This window comes from Hippopotamus amphibius, chromosome 4 (genome assembly GCF_030028045.1).
Source record: "Hippopotamus amphibius kiboko isolate mHipAmp2 chromosome 4, mHipAmp2.hap2, whole genome shotgun sequence".
NCBI classification, from domain to species: Eukaryota; Metazoa; Chordata; class Mammalia; order Artiodactyla; family Hippopotamidae; genus Hippopotamus; species Hippopotamus amphibius.
Genome location: NC_080189.1, coordinates 106,348,481 through 106,366,701, shown reverse-complemented (window position 1 = coordinate 106,366,701; position 18,221 = coordinate 106,348,481). Strand labels below are relative to the sequence as shown.

Below are 18,221 nucleotides of genomic sequence, written 5' to 3'. Positions count from 1 at the left end.
AGGGGCAGAGCAGGCCCGCCCCAAGAGCCCAGGGGGCCCTTTGGAGGCAAGAACAGGGCCTCCACACGGAGCACTAAGTAAACGTGTTGAATACATCGAGAGTGGGGATGAGGTGTGAGCAGAGTGAGAAGCCGAAGGGGAGGGTGTGTGTCAGGTCCCAGAGAGCCCAGAGGATGAGCCCAGGAGTTTGGCTTTATTATTATTATTTTGATTTTATTGAAGTCTAGTTGACTTACAGTGCTGTATTAGTTTCTGCTGTACAGCAAAGTGACTCAGTTATACATACATACATATATTTATTCTTTTCCATTATGGTTTATCCCGAGATACTGAATAGAGTTCCCCGTGCTGTACAGTAGGACCTTGTGGTTTATCCATTCCCTTTATATAGTAGTTGCATCAAGAGTTTGACTTTTGAGGGAAGACGTCCAATCTTGCGGTGGAGGCTGCGTGGCCGCCCAAGTTCTGAGAAGGTTCTGTGGGCCTTTGCTCGTGGTGGCTTTGATCCCTGCTCTGAATTCTGGATCTGCAGCTGGTGGGGTCACTGAAGGACATGGCACCCTGGCCATAGAGAGGAATCTTCGTGGGCGGAGGTGTGTGAACATGGACCAAGCTTCTCTTCACTGTGAGGCCATGTCGTCTGCCCCTGGAGATCTTGCCTTGAAACGCAGAAGCTCACAGAGGTCGTTCTAAAGTCCCTTCCTTCCCCAGGAGGAATGCTGGTGCCAGCTGCCAAAGGCACTTTTTATTTGTTAACATCAGGCATTATGTTCATGCCTTCCGTCCATATTCCTCAGGACCATTCAGATTTGCACCTGCAGTGGTTAGAAAGTTTTCTGAAACAGACTTAACCGAAGTGGAAATAATAAAGGCACTTGCGGTGAAGAGACGTGGTTTTAGAGTCAGAAGGCCTGGCTAGTCCCATCTCTGCCGGTGATAAGCTGAGTCCTGCTGAAAAAATCCAGACCTCTTTGGGGCTCACAATATTATGATGAATATATAATATAATATAATATTAGAATATAATACGCAGTAAGTCCTATACATATGAACCTTCAGGTTGCGAAGCTTCAAAGATGCAAACGTGTATTCACGTGTCCAATCACGTAAATTAGTTCACGTGTCTGGCATACATTGTGGTTGTGCTTTTGCGTACTTCACTGTACAGTACTATATAGAGTACAGTAGTATAGTATATTTCAAGCCCAGGATGTCCGGAAACAAAAGTAAAAGCAGTGGTGATGTAGCTGGTACTGCTAAGAAACGCCAGCTGTTGTACTGGACTGCTGTACTTTTCAAGGTACTGTGCTGTAAGATTAAAAATATTCTTTTTAGTTTTTGTTTATTTTTTATGTATTATTTGCATGAAAAGTATTATAAACCTATTATGGTACAGTACTGTGTAGCTGATTTTGTTAGTTGGGTACCTGGGCTAACTTTGTTGGACTTAATGAACAAATTGAACTTATGGATGTGCTCTCGGAACAGAACTCATTCGTATGTAGAGGAATTACTGTAATAGAATACAATACAGTGTAATGTAATGTAGTGTAGTGAATATAATGAACTGCTCAATGTGCAGGCGTTCATGTAGAGAATGCTGTGGGTGTGCGCATCGAGAGGACCCTCCGGAGCTGAGTGTAAGGACAGGTACCCATCACGCAGCCAGCCCTCCTCAGTCTCTCACTGGCTTCCAGGGTACGTGTGTGTGTGTGTGTGTGTGTGTGTGTGTGTGTGTGTGTGTTATTCCATTAGTGTGTTGCCCACCCCCTGTTTCAGTGTTTATTACATGCATTACACTGGATGTTTGTGGTCGAGTGCTTTTTATAGGCACCTTCGCTGGCAGATGAGGCTGTTTCTTTATCTTTATGTAATTGCCGACTTTGCAGATGATGTGGGTGTGATCGGTTATCTGGAAATGTGAGAGGGATGAGTGAATGTATAAACAAATGACTCCTTGGCTACTTGGAAATCTTTTAGACTGTGGAAAGTACACAAATCAAGTAAATCCTTCGTGCAGTTTAGATCATTGGCATAAATGTGTAGGTTATAGGCAGAAATGAGAAGGGAAGGCTAACATAAACTGGATGCTCACATCGTAATGAATTTGATAATCTGCAAAGATTCTCTTAGTTATTGAAGATGCTGTGCTTTTATAATTTTCTGTCTAGATGTCTTGTTGAGTATTCTAGAGAGATCCTGAGGAATTTGCCAACCAATTTCAGAAATATTTTCTCTTGAGGCTTTTTTTTTTCCTAAAGAACTGTGAGCAGCGGTCCCCAACCTTTTTGGCACCAGGGACCAGTTTTGTGGAAGACAGTTTTTCCATGGATGGGGTGGGGGGGGGTTCAGGTGGTAATGCGAGTGATGGGGAGCGATGGGGAGCGGCAGATGGAACTTCCCTCCATCACCTGCCCTCCGCTCATCTGCTGCTGTGTGGACTGGTCCCTAATAGGCTGGTCTGCAGCCCAGGGGTGGGGGACCTGCTCTAGAGTAAAGCTGGAGTGGGCTTAGTTCACATGTAACTTCATTTGGAAGAATTTTAAACATTAATATGTATATGTGGTGAGAATTTATTGGAATTCAGTGTATATTTTAAAAAATGCATTAGGAAAGTACCCCTTGAGGGCTGCCACTTCTGCTCTTGTGAAGTGGGTCGTATTGTGTGTGAAAGAGCCAAGCCATTCCTGTGCATTCAGTGTCGTCTCTTATGTGCTAAGTGCTGAGATTCGTGTCCTGATTTTTACAGTTTTATTGAAGTTTGTGTTAATTTCTGCTGTACAGCAAAGTGACTCAGTTATACGTATATATGTAAATACATTCTCTTTCATACTCTTTTCCATTATGGTCTATCACAGGGTATTGACTGTAGTTCCCTGTGCTCCACAGTACGACCTTGTCCATCCATTCTGTACATAATAGTTTGCATCTGCTAATCCCAGACTCCGCATCCTTCCCTCCCCCACCCCCCTCCCTCCAGCAGCCACAAGGCTGTGCTCTGTCTGTGAGTGTTTCTGTTTCACAGATAGGTTCATTTGTGTCGTATGTTAGGTTCCACATACAAGTGGTATCATATGGTATTTGTCTTTCTCCTACTGACTTACTTCACTTGGTATGATAACCTCTAGATCCATCACGTTCTGATTTTTCATTTGCTTTGTCTACGCTCCCCAGATAAATTGTGAGTGTCTTGACACCAAAGAAGGGGCTCCTTCACTTTGGCCACGTCCTGCGCAGAACCTCAGTTTCACTGCAGGCTTATTCACCTGCTTCCTCAGGGCCAGATGCTGTCCCGTGTGAGATACAGGCACGCGCTCAGTCCTCTGACACCCTCGTCAGGCAGCTGGTTTCACGAGCCTGTTTTCTAGGCGAGGGAACTGAGGGGAGAAAAATTGACTCCCTGGGTTCACAGGTCTGGTACGTGGATTGGGCGGCCGATTCGCACCCAGGCCGTCCAGATGCTTTGACCTTGGCCCCCAGGATGGTCATAACCACCCGGGCAGGAACACCTCTCCATCCTCCAGCATGGGCCTCCCGCCCCCAGGACAGCTGAGAGCTCCCTGAAGGGCAGTAGCCCCTGAAGCAGCCCCTCACCTCGGGGGCCATTCAAGAATCTGGGCTTCAGCTCTTCCCTGCGTGAAGCACTGAGACGCACACCCACCCGGATGCTGTTCTGGAAGTGGAGTAGGGACCCTTGTTGCACGGCAGCACCACATCTGACACGGCCCCTGAGCAGGGAGGGCGCAGCTGGAATGCACATGTCCTGCGCTGACCTGGGCAGGGTCGGCCTCAGAGAGTCCTGAGAGCGAACTCGGGAGAGCTGCGTCCCGGGCTGCCTTCACGCACGCTCTGTCTTCAGCAACCTCTCGGCCCTGGACGGACTCGAAACCGTCAGCTGGGAAGAGCTGGAGGTAGTTGGAGTCACACAGAGATCTTGGGAAATTTGATGTCAGGGCAGGAGGCAGGAACACAGAAGCAGGGGGAGGGTCTCTGGGAGCTGGCGGGGTTGAGCCACATCCCTGCAGCATAGGCACGTGGTCTCCGGCCTCTGCTTCACCAGGCAGTTTCACCTGGAAAATGGTCTGCCCGTAAACGTGTTAGTCAGGCTCACGTACAGAAAAGTTACTTAAACGGAACACATTTTTCCCAGCAGTGCTTTGTAAACGAAGATTTCATTCATTCATTCATTCATCTGACTAACATTTCTTCGTTCTACTAGGTACTTAGGGTAGATACATCAGGGAACAAAACCAACAAAAAGTTGCTGTCGTCATGATATATTCGTGTATTGGCTTTCACTCCACAGGTCTTTATTGAGACGTGCTTGTGTGCCCGCCACCGTGCCGGGCATCTGGGGTGTGCAGTAGAATAACGTGCATCGCTCTGGGGACGCCCTGTGCATTCTTGGAGGTCACTGTTTGAGGCTGTGTGTGATATGAACGTAACCTCGGGTGTGCTCAGTCGGACCCCTGCAGACCTGCCATCCACAGCTCTGCAGTGTCAGGGTCAGGCCGACAGCCCCTTGCAGCCGCGGGGCCCACAGGGTTGAAGTACAGTTGAGGGAGTTGTTCTCCAGGATAAAGGAATGCCTGGCTTCCTGCCGTAGCAGCCCCTGCTCCCTCCCTCCTTCCCAGCCGCATTTCCATCCCAGCCGCATTTCCATCCCTCGAAGCTGGAATGTTCTCAAGGTCTGTCTCCAGCCCAGCTCTGACTTCCCAGCTCAGCACTTTGCTTTCATACTCTGTATTTTCACACTCCCGTTCATATGGACGAGGTGTTGGTTCCAAGATTTGCTAATTTTTTAAAAAGATAAATCAATGTCTGTGTCAATGAATTACAGCAAACTGCATAACTGAGTTATAATTAATTCCTGAATATTCTGTTTTTGAGAAGACAAAATTTTCCAACAATCTGGAATAGTTACTTTCTTTTGCTGCCTTCCTGTGAAAATGGACTTAGAGTTTACCCATCTTAGGTCTATATAATAGTAACCTTATTTTTTAATTCAACTCTCAGGTTTGGTGATGATTACACAGTCAAGGTTTGGCTCTGCAAGGAAGCAAATCAACACAGCACTATTTCCGACTGCTTGAAGTTCTACTTTCCGGGAGTCCAGTTGAAGGTAGTGCTAATATTGTACATTACTTCTTTGTTTTGAGCTTAAAACATCTTATAAATGCATTTGTATTTTCCCCTGTTTTAATTCTGTGCTGTCAAAGACATTGCCTATTGTTCTGGCCTCACTGCAAAGTACAGGCCACGCCTCTTCCCCCAAAATAGCAGGGGCGGTGGGTGTCAGCGGACCTCGATGAAGGATGTCAAACCTGCTCTTCCCCTCTTTGGGTTGCCCAGAGCGGACGGTGGTCACTCACCCCCCTTTTCTGTGGGACCAGCTTCATCACACAGTTTGTTCTGTTTAGGTTGGAAGATACAACAGTTAATTTCACCCGTGCGTATGCTGTGGGTTTGTAGGCTTGGTGATTTCAGCATAATTCACAGGAAGAGCCCTGGGCTTGAGGATGCAGCCCTCTACAAACTTGATGCAAAGTGTGGTCCCTGAGCCAGCAGGTCTCCATCACGTGGGAGCAGGCAAGACCTGCAGCACCTCAGCCCCAGCGTGCTGACCCCAAGTCTGCATTTTACCAGGAAGACAGGTGATCCCTGTGCACACGAACATCTGAGAAGCACTGTGTGCGGTTCTCTGGATGACCCCGCGATTCCAGTTGGTCATAACTTCTAATAGGTTGTCGTCCCAGGCTTGTGGCAAGGTGAGGGCAGAAAGGGGCAGAGCGGCAGCCCCACCCAGGGACACTTCTTATCAAACACACCTTGTGGTGAATTGTAGTCCACGACCGTTCCTTGGAGACTCACAGAACTGACCCCTGCACCTAGTTGGTATTTAAAGGTGTGGTTTGAAAAAAGATAATTTATTTGGCAATTAAATATAGTGTGGTCGATTTTGCTTAGTGATTCCTAATCCCGTCATCCAGTCTTTTTCTTTTCTTTTCTTTTTTTTTGCTTTTAGGGACAGCGCCTTAATGTATTGGAATACCACGTGCCTAAAAGATGTGCAAGCTTAGCTGACCTATTCAGAGTTCTAGAGGACAGGAAAAGCTTCCTGAATATCAGGCATTACTCCATCAGCCAGACCACTTTGGAGCAGGTACAGCACCTCCAAGGAGTCCCCGGGTTGTGCTTTTCTTGAGGCCTCCTCTAGCTGATTTAAAAACGAACTATATTACTTTTTTTTTTTTTTTTTGGCTGTATTGAGTCTTGTTGGGTCTTCATTGCTGCACACAGGCTTTCTCTCTAGTTGAGGCTAGCGGGGGCTACTCTTCATTGCAGTGCACAGGCTTCTCAGTGTGGTGGCTTCTCTTGTTGCGGAGCACAGGCTCTAGCCACGTAGGCTTCAGTAGTTGTGATGCGTGGGCTCAGTACTTGCGGTGCACAGGCTTAGTTGCTCTGCAGCATATGGGATCTTCCTGGACCAGGGCTTGAACCTGTGTCCCCTGCATTGGCAGGCAGATTTTTAACCACTGTGCCACCAGGGAAGTCCCCAAATTACTTCTTGAAATCACCGTTTCTTTTTTATCAGTTGCTGTTGGAGTTTATAAAATTCTGATAAAGATGGTGAGTGTGAGAGCACTGTTTATCACGTGCTCTCTACTCAAGGTACATACTCAACATTCAAGGCTTCCATCTGCTTATAATTTCATTGGTTGCTCAGTAAGCAGGTGAGGCCCCGTCAGCCTTCCTGTCCCCACCCCACCCCCCAATAATTAAAGGGGCTCCACTCTAGATCAGCTGATGTTGGGAAGAAAAGTCCTTGGTTCCCTCCAAGTGCTGGAAGGTGACATGAGATCACAGCTCAATCTAAAGCCCTGTTAAGACATCGAGAATTTCCCAGTGATTTATTAATTGTCCGGAAATGTTTATTATTCCTGGCTTTGGGTCTTCAGAAGACCTAACTGTTGAGGGTGATTTAGGAAGGCGTGGTGTGAATGAATGGTCGTGACTCTTAGGAAAAATTGGGCAGGGCTTGGAAAAGATGTCCCTTGTGATAGCTGAAAACGAAGGGCTGAGTGTTTTCCAAAGTGAACAATTATTTTCATCATTTCTTCCAGATATTTGTTAATTTTGCGACTGAGCAGAGGCAAACTTCACCACCTTCTGATTCGTCCACCGACTGTGGCCGCCCACAGCACCTGCCTGTCTAAGCACTAAAGAAGACGTTTTGGGAGAAATAAAACCTCAGCTTTTGTTATAATTAAGATTCAAAGATCAGAGGAGCAAGTGGGCAGTAGGGGAGCTGAAAGACACAGGGCGGGCAGTCCAGTCTCATTCCCTCCTTCATTTTCTGTTTTGAAACTCTTTGTTAACTAAGGATGATCACACTGAAAGGTCATTCTTTTCTGCAGACTTTTGAGCGGTTCCTCTGATTTAGTTACTCTGTTTGCCAAGCTGAGGTGGGGCCGGCTTCCTGGGACTCAGGAAGGAACTTACATTCTTGCTGGAGCTGGAAAGCCTGTCAGAGGTTGTCAAGGTCAAACGTTCCATTTTAATTTTAAGGAAACTGAGGCCCCCAAGGTGAAAGGCTCCCCTTACTGATTTGTACAGGGAATGGTACCCAGGATTGTTTTCTACTTTTGTTATCTTTTTACTAGATTATGCTTACATGTGTCTAAACAACAATTCAGTGATTTAAATGCATCGTTTCCCTAACCCTGGATGGCATTATGTGGTATGAGATAAAAACATACCACATTTTTTCTTAAAAAAATGCTTTTATAAAAATAGAATTAAAGAGCTTTTTAGTTAACCCTTTCGCAAAATTAAATAAATTGAACTGGGGACTGTATATCATTTACAAAAATTGTGATCAGAATTTCACAGATTGTGAACTTAGAGGAATGTAGAAAGAAACATAATATAGCTGTATTTTCTTTTCATTAATTTGGATTAATAATTACTGTTCTTAGTTATTCTAAGTGGTTTTCTAAGTGTGTTGGTCCCCATAACAGCTGCATTAGCATCTCTTGGGAGCTTGGCAGAAATGCAGGGTCTCAGGGCCCCCCACACATAGTGAATCTAAAACTCTAGGGTAGGAGCCCCACAGTCTCAGTTTAAACAAGTCCCTGGTTTCTGAGGCACCTTCCAGTGTGAAAACCAATAATCTAAGGAAATATCTAGGTCCCTTCTAATTATACGAGCAAAATTAGCACCATATGTAGTAAACATTAATTTTCAAGCAATTTTTATACTTCTAAAATTATGTCATTCTCAGAATTATTGTCCTTGGAGTGTTTTCAGGTATAAAGTGCTAAGATATGGCTCTAAAAGGCTGTGTAAAGCTAACCGTTTGCATTTTATAGTTAGTAAAATGCATAAAATCACCGTGTATGCACCTCAGAATAGTTTCCAGTCAGACACTTCCGAGTTGAAATATTTCTAAACCTTCTTCGAGTAACATTTTTCTAAAACCTCGACAGAGGACTGTGCAGATTTTATTTTAAAATTTAACCTTATTCAATTAAGTTTTTGAGTGACAGTAGCTTGTGATCAAAGCAAAACACTTTCTTGTATTTCTTTGCTAAAGCAAGATTTCATTAAAATGTATCTTTCCTGAATATAAGAGATATTTTTAAATGTTAAGGATTAAGCCAATCCTGGATTGTTTTGATTGAGTGACTTTGATTCATGTGAATTACGCTTTCTAAAAGAAGTTACGATTTAAGGTTTTATGATTTTCTCCCAATTCTGACATTGTCTCATTGTCAAAATGGAAGATGCAGTCTTTTGTTGTTGTTGTTGTTGAATCAATAGATAAAATTTGTGAAACACAAACATGTTTATATTGCCATGAATAAATGAAAATGTGCTTTAATTTAACCTGATTCTTGGAATGCAATTGTGTTTCTGCCAGGATATTTCCTTGCATCTTTAGGGATCTAATTTAATTTTGGTAAGGAGGAAATGAAACTACTAGATCTTTTAAAGCTTGAAAAGGTTAAAATTTAATTGAGTTTTACTCTGCTATGCTCTGCTCTTAGGGATTCTTTTCTAGGCTTTGAGCTGCTGTATTCTTGAAGTTTATGCTTCAAGGTATGCCTTTGAACAATGCACAGGAAGAAAAAGAGAAACCCAACAGGCTAAAACATCACATCTCATAAGATTGGACACAAAAGGTCAAGTCTTATGTTAATGTTGAAAATGTCATTGCATTTATAAGTCATGCAGATATGTTATGCCTTTGGAGTTAAACATTTGTCTTAAGACCTTTGGGCTTAAGGTCACACAACTGAGACTTTTAAACAAACTACTGTCTTTTGAAAACATTCTGAGTGGAGTCCTTTGTAAGGCAGAGACAGCTGTGATGATTCCACTTCCACTGATCTGGCTTTTATTATGTGGTTTATCTTTACCTGGATGTTTAAACAGATAATGTATTAAAGCCCTCATGCAAAATCAAGAGTGTAAAAAGCAAACAGGAAGTATATTTTTAGAATACTAAAGAGTAAGGGTCTTAAACTTATATTTAGCTTGGTTTAGTGGATATTGCATTAAAAAATGGCTCAACGTCATCCCTCTGAAAGATCTTACAGAACATTCCCACTACACACACCCTCCCCCAATATTTAGTGTTCGTAAGTAGGATGTGAATACTTCAGCTTAATCATAGATTTTCTACCCAAATGGGTGATACAGATATTTTAAATTTCCAGAGGGGTATGACAGTGTTTTCTCCTTTGGCTATTGCTTGGGTGTTGCATTAGTCCAGCTCAGTTGGTTTGGGGCTGATATATTTCCGGTGTGTTTCAGTTTCACACCCTTGAATAGTGCAAAGCACTTTCAGTCACACAGGTGTACGTGCACACAATTGTTCTTTCAATTAATATTATCAAGCACGTTCTGTGTACATAAGTGGGTGGTGGGTGCAGTAAAGGAGAGTGGGGGATTCACGTGAAAAACCAGTCTCTGTCCTTGGGAAGCAGGCACTCAGGTGGAGACAGTGGGTAAGGTCTGTGAGCACTGACCACGCCCTGCCCTCCAGCCAAGCCTGTGGGTACTGACCTTGTGGAATCCCTGCCATCTGGATGGGGGAAGAACAGGAAGAAGGATACTGGAGGGGAAGAGAATTTCAGAGCAAATCAACACTTTTCAATGAGCAACAGCTACTTGCCTACGACTCTGGAGGGAGCTGACAATAATGGTTCTGTAGACTAGCTCTGTAGAGAGCTCTGCCCTCTTTAGAATTTCCCTTGTGTTCCAAGGTGGCTGCTGGAGCTCCAGCTATTGCCAGATAGTCAAAGCAGAGAAGAAAAAAATAAATCGGATTAAGGGGGGAAGAAAAGCACACCATTTAAAGAGGTCTCCTGGCTTGTATGACATTGGCTAGGAATAATCACATGGTCATATCTCAGCTGCAAATGTTGGGCAACACAGTTTTAGCCCTGGCCCTTAAGTGAAATGCGGGTTCTGATTCTGTGCAAGAAGAACGAAACAGTTGCTGGATAGGCAGCCAGCAGTTTCTACTACAGAAAGACACAAGTTTTATGGCCATTTCGTGTGAGACCAGAATGAAATCAATTTTGGCCATGTTAAGTTAACTAGGTAATGTCAAATTATGCGACTTTTTTCAGGCAACCCAGGTTCTAAGAGCATTACTATTTTCGGGGTTAGTGTATTAACATCTGTGGATCAGATGCCACTTGTATTTATAAACAGAATTATCATAGAGAATGCAGTAGATAAGGAAAAGGAAGGATTTTATGGATGTTTTCCATTTGGACTAAATAAATAGCATTGTCATTTTCTCGCAGTGAGAATTCTTACTGAGAGCTTTAATGGATAAAATTTTCTTGCTGGAAAGGGTTTCAAATTGCTGAAAGACGTCAGGAGCATTTTTCTTAATTATTTGCTATTGCTTGTCATTGCATGGGAGACATCTCACTATTTTTCTCAGTAAATTCATCACATTTTTCTTTATATTCAAGTGTTTTAAGGAAAAATGGAGTCTACTGAGTTAAATGCCCATCTCAAACCTAGCAAAATGTACTGGTTAAAAAAGACATCTACAAGTTTCATGAGCATGTTTTTCAAATGGAAGGCATCGTGAATACCGTACTTGCCTCTGCATTTATGTCCCACGGATATGGCTTTGTACGCTGAATTCCACGTGTTACCAAACTGTGGGGATATGTTTCTGGTTTTGCTCATTAAATACCAGGACATAACTTCAGACAGACCCTTCGTGTGGTGTCCTGATGGTTGATTGGTCACTGTTTTCCATCTATTCATAGCTACCCTCAGTGTCACATTGGGGCTTGCTCTACCCAGACGTAAGCCAATGAAGACCTCACTTGCCTCTGCAGAAACTGAGCGGAATCAGGGTTACGAGCTGGGGTCAGGCAGCGTGTCAAGGGGAAGGTCACCAGCTGGGCATCAGCAGGTCCGGCTCTGCCTCCAGCTCGAGTGTGGTCTTCTCCAGCACCTGCGTGATGGACTTTGCCCTTCCGTACCTCAAAGTATCCGAGTATCTTCTCTGTAGTTCCTCTGTTTGAAAAGCATGTTTCCCCCTCTCCTTGCTGAAATGCTGTAAAATTTAGGGCAGTGGGAAGATGGGTTCTGAAATCAGAAAGCTCTACTTTCAAATCTTACCTCTTTCACCTAAAAATGGCAGGACTCCTGGGGGTGTTACTCCCCCCACCGTCTCGGCCTCAGTTCCTCTTTGTGATGGATGTGGATGGCGTCTCCAACTCAGAGGGCTGTTCTGAGGATCAACGGAGATCATTAACGCAAAGCTCTTCTCACCACCGTCCAGCACGCGGTGAACGTCAAGAGATACTCGCTGCTCTAGGAATCGAGCCTGAGGCAGGATCGTGCTGTCGTGAATAGTCTGGGCTATGGCTGTAGCTGCTGGGTGCAAACGCAAGAGTTTATTTAACTGTCTGTGATTCAGCTTTTACCTAAAACATCCGGATGATCAGGGCTGTTGTGGGAATTTGGCGAGATATCCCACGTAGAGCTGGTGTGTGGTGAACACTTTACAAACATTATTACGATTTGCGTCCGTTGACGGGGGCTGCCTCAACAAAACGCCACAGACTGGGAGGCTGAAATCACAGACATTTACTTCTCTCAGTTCCGGAGTCTGGAGGCCCCAGATCAAGGTGCCTGCAGGTATGTCTGGTTCTGGGCTCTTCTCCTGGCTTGCAGGGCTGAGCACTCAGCTGGTGTGAACTCTCGGAGAATGGAGCTGCTGGTTTCTCTTCCTCTAAGGACACTGATCCCGTCAGCCAGGGCCTCACCTTGTGCCCTCATTTAACTGTAATCATTTCTGTAATGGCCTGTCTCCAAATGCAGCCACGCTGGGGGTGGGGGCTTCAACATACGGATTTGGAGGAGACACAAACGTTCTGTCCAAAACACTTATTATTTCTGTTATTATTATTGTTGTTTACAGTTCAACAAGGATAACATCCTACTTTTTTTGCTTTTTAAAAATTTATTTATTTATTTATTTAAATTTATTTATTTATTTATTTTATTGGCTGTGTTGGGTCTTTTTTGCTGTGAGTAGGCTTTCTTTTAGTTGCGACGAGTGGGGGCTACTCTTTGTTGTGGTGCGCGGGCTCCTCATTGCCATGGCTTCTCTTGTTGTGGAGCACAGGCTCTAGGCACGTGGGCTTCAGTAGTTGCAGCACAAGGGCTCCATAGTTGTGGCTCAAGGGCTCTAAAGCACAGGCTCAGTAGTTGTGGCGCACGGGCTTAGTTGCTCTGCGGCATGTGGGATCTTCCTGGAGCAGGGCTCGAACCCGTGTCCCCTGCATTGGCAGGCAGATTCTTAACCACTGCGCCACCTAGGAAGCCCTAAAAATTTATTTTATTGAAGTATAGTTGACTTACAATGTTGTATTAACTTCTGCTGTACAGCAAAGTGACTCAGTTGTGTATATTTATACATTTTTCATATTCTTTTCCATTGTGGTCTATCACAGGATGTTGAATCTAGTTCCCTGTGCTCTACAGTAGGGCCTTGTTTACCCATCCTATATATAATAGTTTGTATCTGCTAATCCCAAACTCCCCATCCATCCCTCCCCCACACTCCTCCTGCTTGGATACTTGGATACCATCTAGTTTTAAGCCTTTCTTTACTTCCCAGAGATGATTTCCTGTCTGCATCTGCCTAGATGGCTATGCAGATACGTTACTATGCACATGGATGTTTTTCCCACTGGGAGCCTTGAGTTACTTGCATCCCGAATCCCTGACCTCAGTCAGGTAACTGGAAATATCCAAACGCTGCCGACAACCCCCGTCTGCTCACGGAGGCTCTTCTGATTTCAGTCTCCATGTCCTTTCAGGTGTTTTCACTGCTGTGTCTTCACATTTGCTAACCTGTCCTCTCCGTGTTGGGCAGAAATCTGCTCTTACTCTCACCCAGCTGTTTTTCATCTCGGACACTATAGTTTTCCATTCTAGAAATTCAACTTGGGTTTTATTTTCTACGGCTTCTATGCCTCGTACTTTGCTGCGCTCTACTTTCTTGAATGTGTCAAATGGAGCTACAATGAGTGTCTGAATGTCCCTGGTGCAATAATCCTGTCATCAGATCTCTTTCTGGGTCAGCTTTGATTGATTTCTATGCTTGTTTTCATGTCTGAAAATGTTTAATTAGATGTCTTGGCGACATCATAATCTTACTTTTTTGAGTTCTCTATCTCCTTTTACTTTAAACAATTCTTCATTTTTATTCAGTTAAGTTACTTTGAAACAGTGGGATGTTTCTGAGGCTTGCTATTCAGCTTTGTTAGACTGAACCAGACCAGCATTTAGTGTGGGATGTATTTTCCCACAATTGAAGCGAAACCCTCCCACGGGGCTACTCTTCCCAGTCCTCTGTGTGTTATGATTTTCCCACTTTGTGCAGTGGAAGCACCAACCGTCCCGGCCTGAGTGAGCTTCGGAGACAGTTCCACCTGCTCCTTGGGATGCTTCTCCCCAGGCTTCAGGCGCCTTCCCCAGTGCGCACCCCCATCATCCCTCGGCTAACTGCATGGGGGACCCTCTGCAAACTCTGGAGACCAAGTACCCCTTCTCTCCAAGGTTCTCAGCCCTGCAATCTTGTTCTCCCCAAACTCCCTGCTTCACCTCCTCACATCAGGGCAATTGCTAGGCTCCATCTGTGTCCCTCCTCCTTCTGCCAGGACCCAGAATCCCTTCCCAGGCGCAAAGCAGGGGCAGTTGTAGGGCTTTTATCTTTTGATTCCCTTCTTGCAGGGATCTCTTGTGGTGGAAAACCACTGTTTTATATATATTTTTTCTTGTTCTTTCTAATTCTTTAAGGCAGGAGGGCTTAAAAACCAGGTAGTAAGAATACCAGGCTTTGCAAACAATCAGGCACAATGGATCTCACTTTGTGGCACCAAGGGAATAGCTTAGAAACAGAGTAAACAAGACCCAGAGAGTCCACAACTACTTGAATTGCATCTAAATTAAGTAGCAAAACTTACGTCAAAATATTCAGCACAGGTTTGACCCAGATTCCGGACTCTGACGTCACAGGGCAGGGGCAGTGGTGATGTCCTGCATTTCTGCTCCTGGCCTCCTGTTGAATTCCCTTCACTTTTCTGAACCACTCATGGTTCTGGAACTACCAATCACGCATTCACAGAAGTTTCAACACAACTTTGTTTGAACACCGAGTTGTCTATTTTTCTTTGTCTAGGGGAAATATTCTCAAGATTGGAATTCTGTTATGAAGTAAATTGTGGATACATCTAGCTCTAATACAGTTTTTATTAAGTTGAAATCAAAATCAAAACACAGTTTGTTTGCCGTATTTAGTCATTTCCAAACTATATATCCAAGATATAAAGAGTTAAGCTTCATTTGCATGAATTTTCTCAGAAGAATGTTCCTGCAGTAGACCCTGGCACCTCATCTTTGCGCTGCTTTTAGGTAATGAAGCATTGCAAATTGTCTTTCGCTCATATGAATTAGAACATTCAATTAGTTTTCAATTATGTACCCGACTGCTTTTAAGAAACTCCCAATTTATACTGTGCTAACGCCAGATCCTTCTTCTTTTTCTTTTTAAACCTTAACCAATTTTAAGAAATCATCTAGCAATTTTAAGACAGCATCTTTTGAACTGAGAAAGGGAGAATTCATGAGGCTTCGGAACAAAAGAAGCCTCGCAGAGCTCAAACCATCTCGTCTGCTGGATCGAATTCCATTAATGGCATTATTTGCTGGGGGTTTAAGGGGCATCTCAAAGTGTTCAAGGTCTGGTGAATAAGAGAGACGACCCTTCAGAGGGGTAAGTGGAATTTGCTGGAAAAGCACAGAGACAGGGCATCCTAGTCAGAAAGAGACTGGGAGACACACCCAGAGGTTTGTCCATTTATTCATGGACTCATCCCGTTAATGATTCACACACATTTGCATGGTGTTGACAGGTACCAGGTAAAGAGCTGAGGACTGAAGGGAGGAGGGTGTGACGCGAAATCAGATACAAATTCAAATTGTAAGGAGTCTTCATAGGGAGCTGAAACCAAGCGGAACTGACCAACCACGATACGAGTTCTCTTGTTACCTGCTGGTTTTGTGCCAGGCACTTTATACACTTTAAGTGGCCTTGTCTTTCTTATGAAACTGTCCAGAAGGGGTTATTATGTCCATTTTGCAGCTGAAATAACAGAAAAAAATGGTGTTCGCTAAGTTACTGAGAAAATAGTTGAGATGCAGCTCAAACCAAAATCTATTTGACTCTAAAGCAATTCTTTTTTCCACTGTGAGGCATAGTTTCCTTTTTCTCAAGATTTCTCTTCTGAATTAATAATTCTACATGAAAAAGAAAGCAAAGGGCAAGATGGAAAGGGATAAAATTTGCCATATCTGCTCTCCTCAGCCTCTCTTTGCAAAGGGCCACCACACCCACCTGCTCACCTGGTCACCTGCACATCTGCTCTCAGCTCTTGAAAACAGTTCCTGGCACTTAGCAGGTGTATTTGTTTCCTAGTGTTGCTGTAACAAGTTACCACAAACGAGATGGCCTAAAATAGCAGATACTTATTTTCTTACCGAGATCCACAGTTAAGGTTTGGCTCTGCCACATCTCTCTGAAGACTCCTGGGTGGCTTTCTTCCGTGTCTCTTTCTGGTGGCTGCTGTCAGTCCTTGGTGTCCTCAGCTTCCAGCTCATCACCCCCGTCTCTGCCTCCCGTCACACGGTGCATTCCCTATGTGTCTGTGTCTCTTCTCTTCCTACAGGGGCACCAGTCATTTGATCTAGGGCCCACGCCAATCCAGGATGACCTCGTTTAAACTAAGTACATCTGCAAAGACCTTGCCTTCAAATGAGATTTGAGGTCCCAGGTGGACATACATTTTGGGGAGGGGGTCACCTATTCAAACCCCTGCAGCGTAGTAGACAAGTGTAATGAACTCTTGCTGAGTGAGAGACTGAATGAATACCCTGTAACCTGCGTGTCCTGGGCTCCTCACACAAACACACGGTGCTCCATGGACCGCTGACCGACTGGGGCCATTCGATTGAAACAATGGGCTTGATGTGTTCAGGCTTGACTGCATTCACGCCTGTGAACCTGGTCTAGTCTACGGAGCTCACCCTGCACAGTGAGACGTTTGCAGACACAATGCACTTATGCTCGTGCGTTAGGGCTAGTTTGCTGTCCTCATGTGAGCCTCCGGAAGACAGGTCTCCAGGGGATGAATGACTGTGTGGACTTTGAATCGTTGTTCTATTTTATTAAGGATATTTACACACACACATGTCTATACCTATTTCTATATCCTGCTGACTAGAAATTAACCTTCTTTTAATTTTACTGAAGTCTTCCAAGTAGAGATATCTGATTAAATGTACGTGACCCATTTAAATTTTAATCATTCTAATTCGTAAATGCATTGCACACAGTTTCTAAGATGGGAGATTTTCATAGAATTACCATTTTGAGATTCATTCACTTTGAATAATTCTGAACCACATCCGCTTTCTTGCCAAAGGGATTGTTGTACACAAAAGAGAAAATTTATACTGCTGTCATCAGATGATATGCAATTCTGTATATATATGCATTCATTCAGCTACAGAAGGGAGGATTCTTGATTCCTCTTTTAGTAACTCAAATATAATTACTTTTTATAAAAATCACATTTATACAATGAAGAGGAAATATAATTCAAATTTCATCAATGGAAATTTCAGCATAGCCTTTAGGCACTAACATTCCCCTAAAAGACAATAAAATCCTAGAAGAGAAAAATGGTGTCTGCCAAAGTCTATTATAATTGGTAATGTTGGCAGAATGCATCAGGTAATAAGGTATTTGCAGCGAGCACAATTTTGGGCGGAAGGAATTTTTGGAGGTTTAGTCCTTTTCTGGAAATTTTTTTAGAGACAAAGCCAAAATGTTTCCTTGGCGCCTGAACACTGCTCAGGTCTCAGTAGATGCCTTCTTTCTCACTGTAACCAGACATCAGCTCTATCAAATTGCCAGAATGAAAAAATGACAGGGAAAATGCACATTCATTTCCGTGAAATTTTTCTCAGGGAGAAAAGTTGACTCATGGGGTCAAAAGAGATGTCCAGACTTTCTGGAAAGATTAGAATTCAAAAAAGTTACCTGTCCACCCCTGGGAAGGCCCTGCGGCAGGCACACTGCCCTCGGGGAGGGTTCAATGTGGGGATGGCCCTGCCAGGGGGCAACCTCACTGGAGCTGCTCTTTGTTGGCCTTGAAAATGCCCTTATTGAATAAGAAATGTTTGGAGCAGGCATTCGATATTTTTACCTCTTATTGCCACTAACAGGTTGTCAATGTCTATATATGTAGGAGTTTGTCTAAGAAAGGCGCTTGCACATAGTTTTGCCATAAAAATGATTCCTGCATAATGAGATCCACGGAAAGCTATTTTTTATCAATCTTGCTCGACCTTTTATGCAAAGGGGGCAGAAAAGAACATCTTGTGTTTGGTTTGTTTGTTTCTGTATGTTTTGATCAGCTCAGTGCTGTCTGAGTATTTGATGCTTTAAGTGCTTGTGGCTGCCTGTAGCCGGTACCATTGTGGGGCTGGCACGTGGTTCTTTTTGATTTCAACAATTCCATCAGTTCAGAAAGATAAAACTTCTGTCTTTCCTGGTGTTTTTGGCAGGGGAGGAAGTTGAGGCCGAACCTTGGAAAATGCTTACTGTG

The 18,221-nt window shown here is 44.0% G+C and overlaps 1 protein-coding gene across 1 annotated transcript in view; it reads left to right on the top strand.

Moving 5' to 3' along the window:
* ABCA13 (ATP binding cassette subfamily A member 13) overlaps positions 1-7,217 on the top strand; it is a 324,555-nt gene extending 317,338 nt beyond the window's left edge. Inside the window, 3 exon segments of the mRNA XM_057732590.1 lie at positions 5,017-5,122; positions 6,026-6,163; positions 7,125-7,217. Of these exon segments, the coding sequence (XP_057588573.1) occupies positions 5,017-5,122; positions 6,026-6,163; positions 7,125-7,217 (337 nt within the window).
* Positions 7,218-18,221: the final 11,004 nt, after the last annotated feature.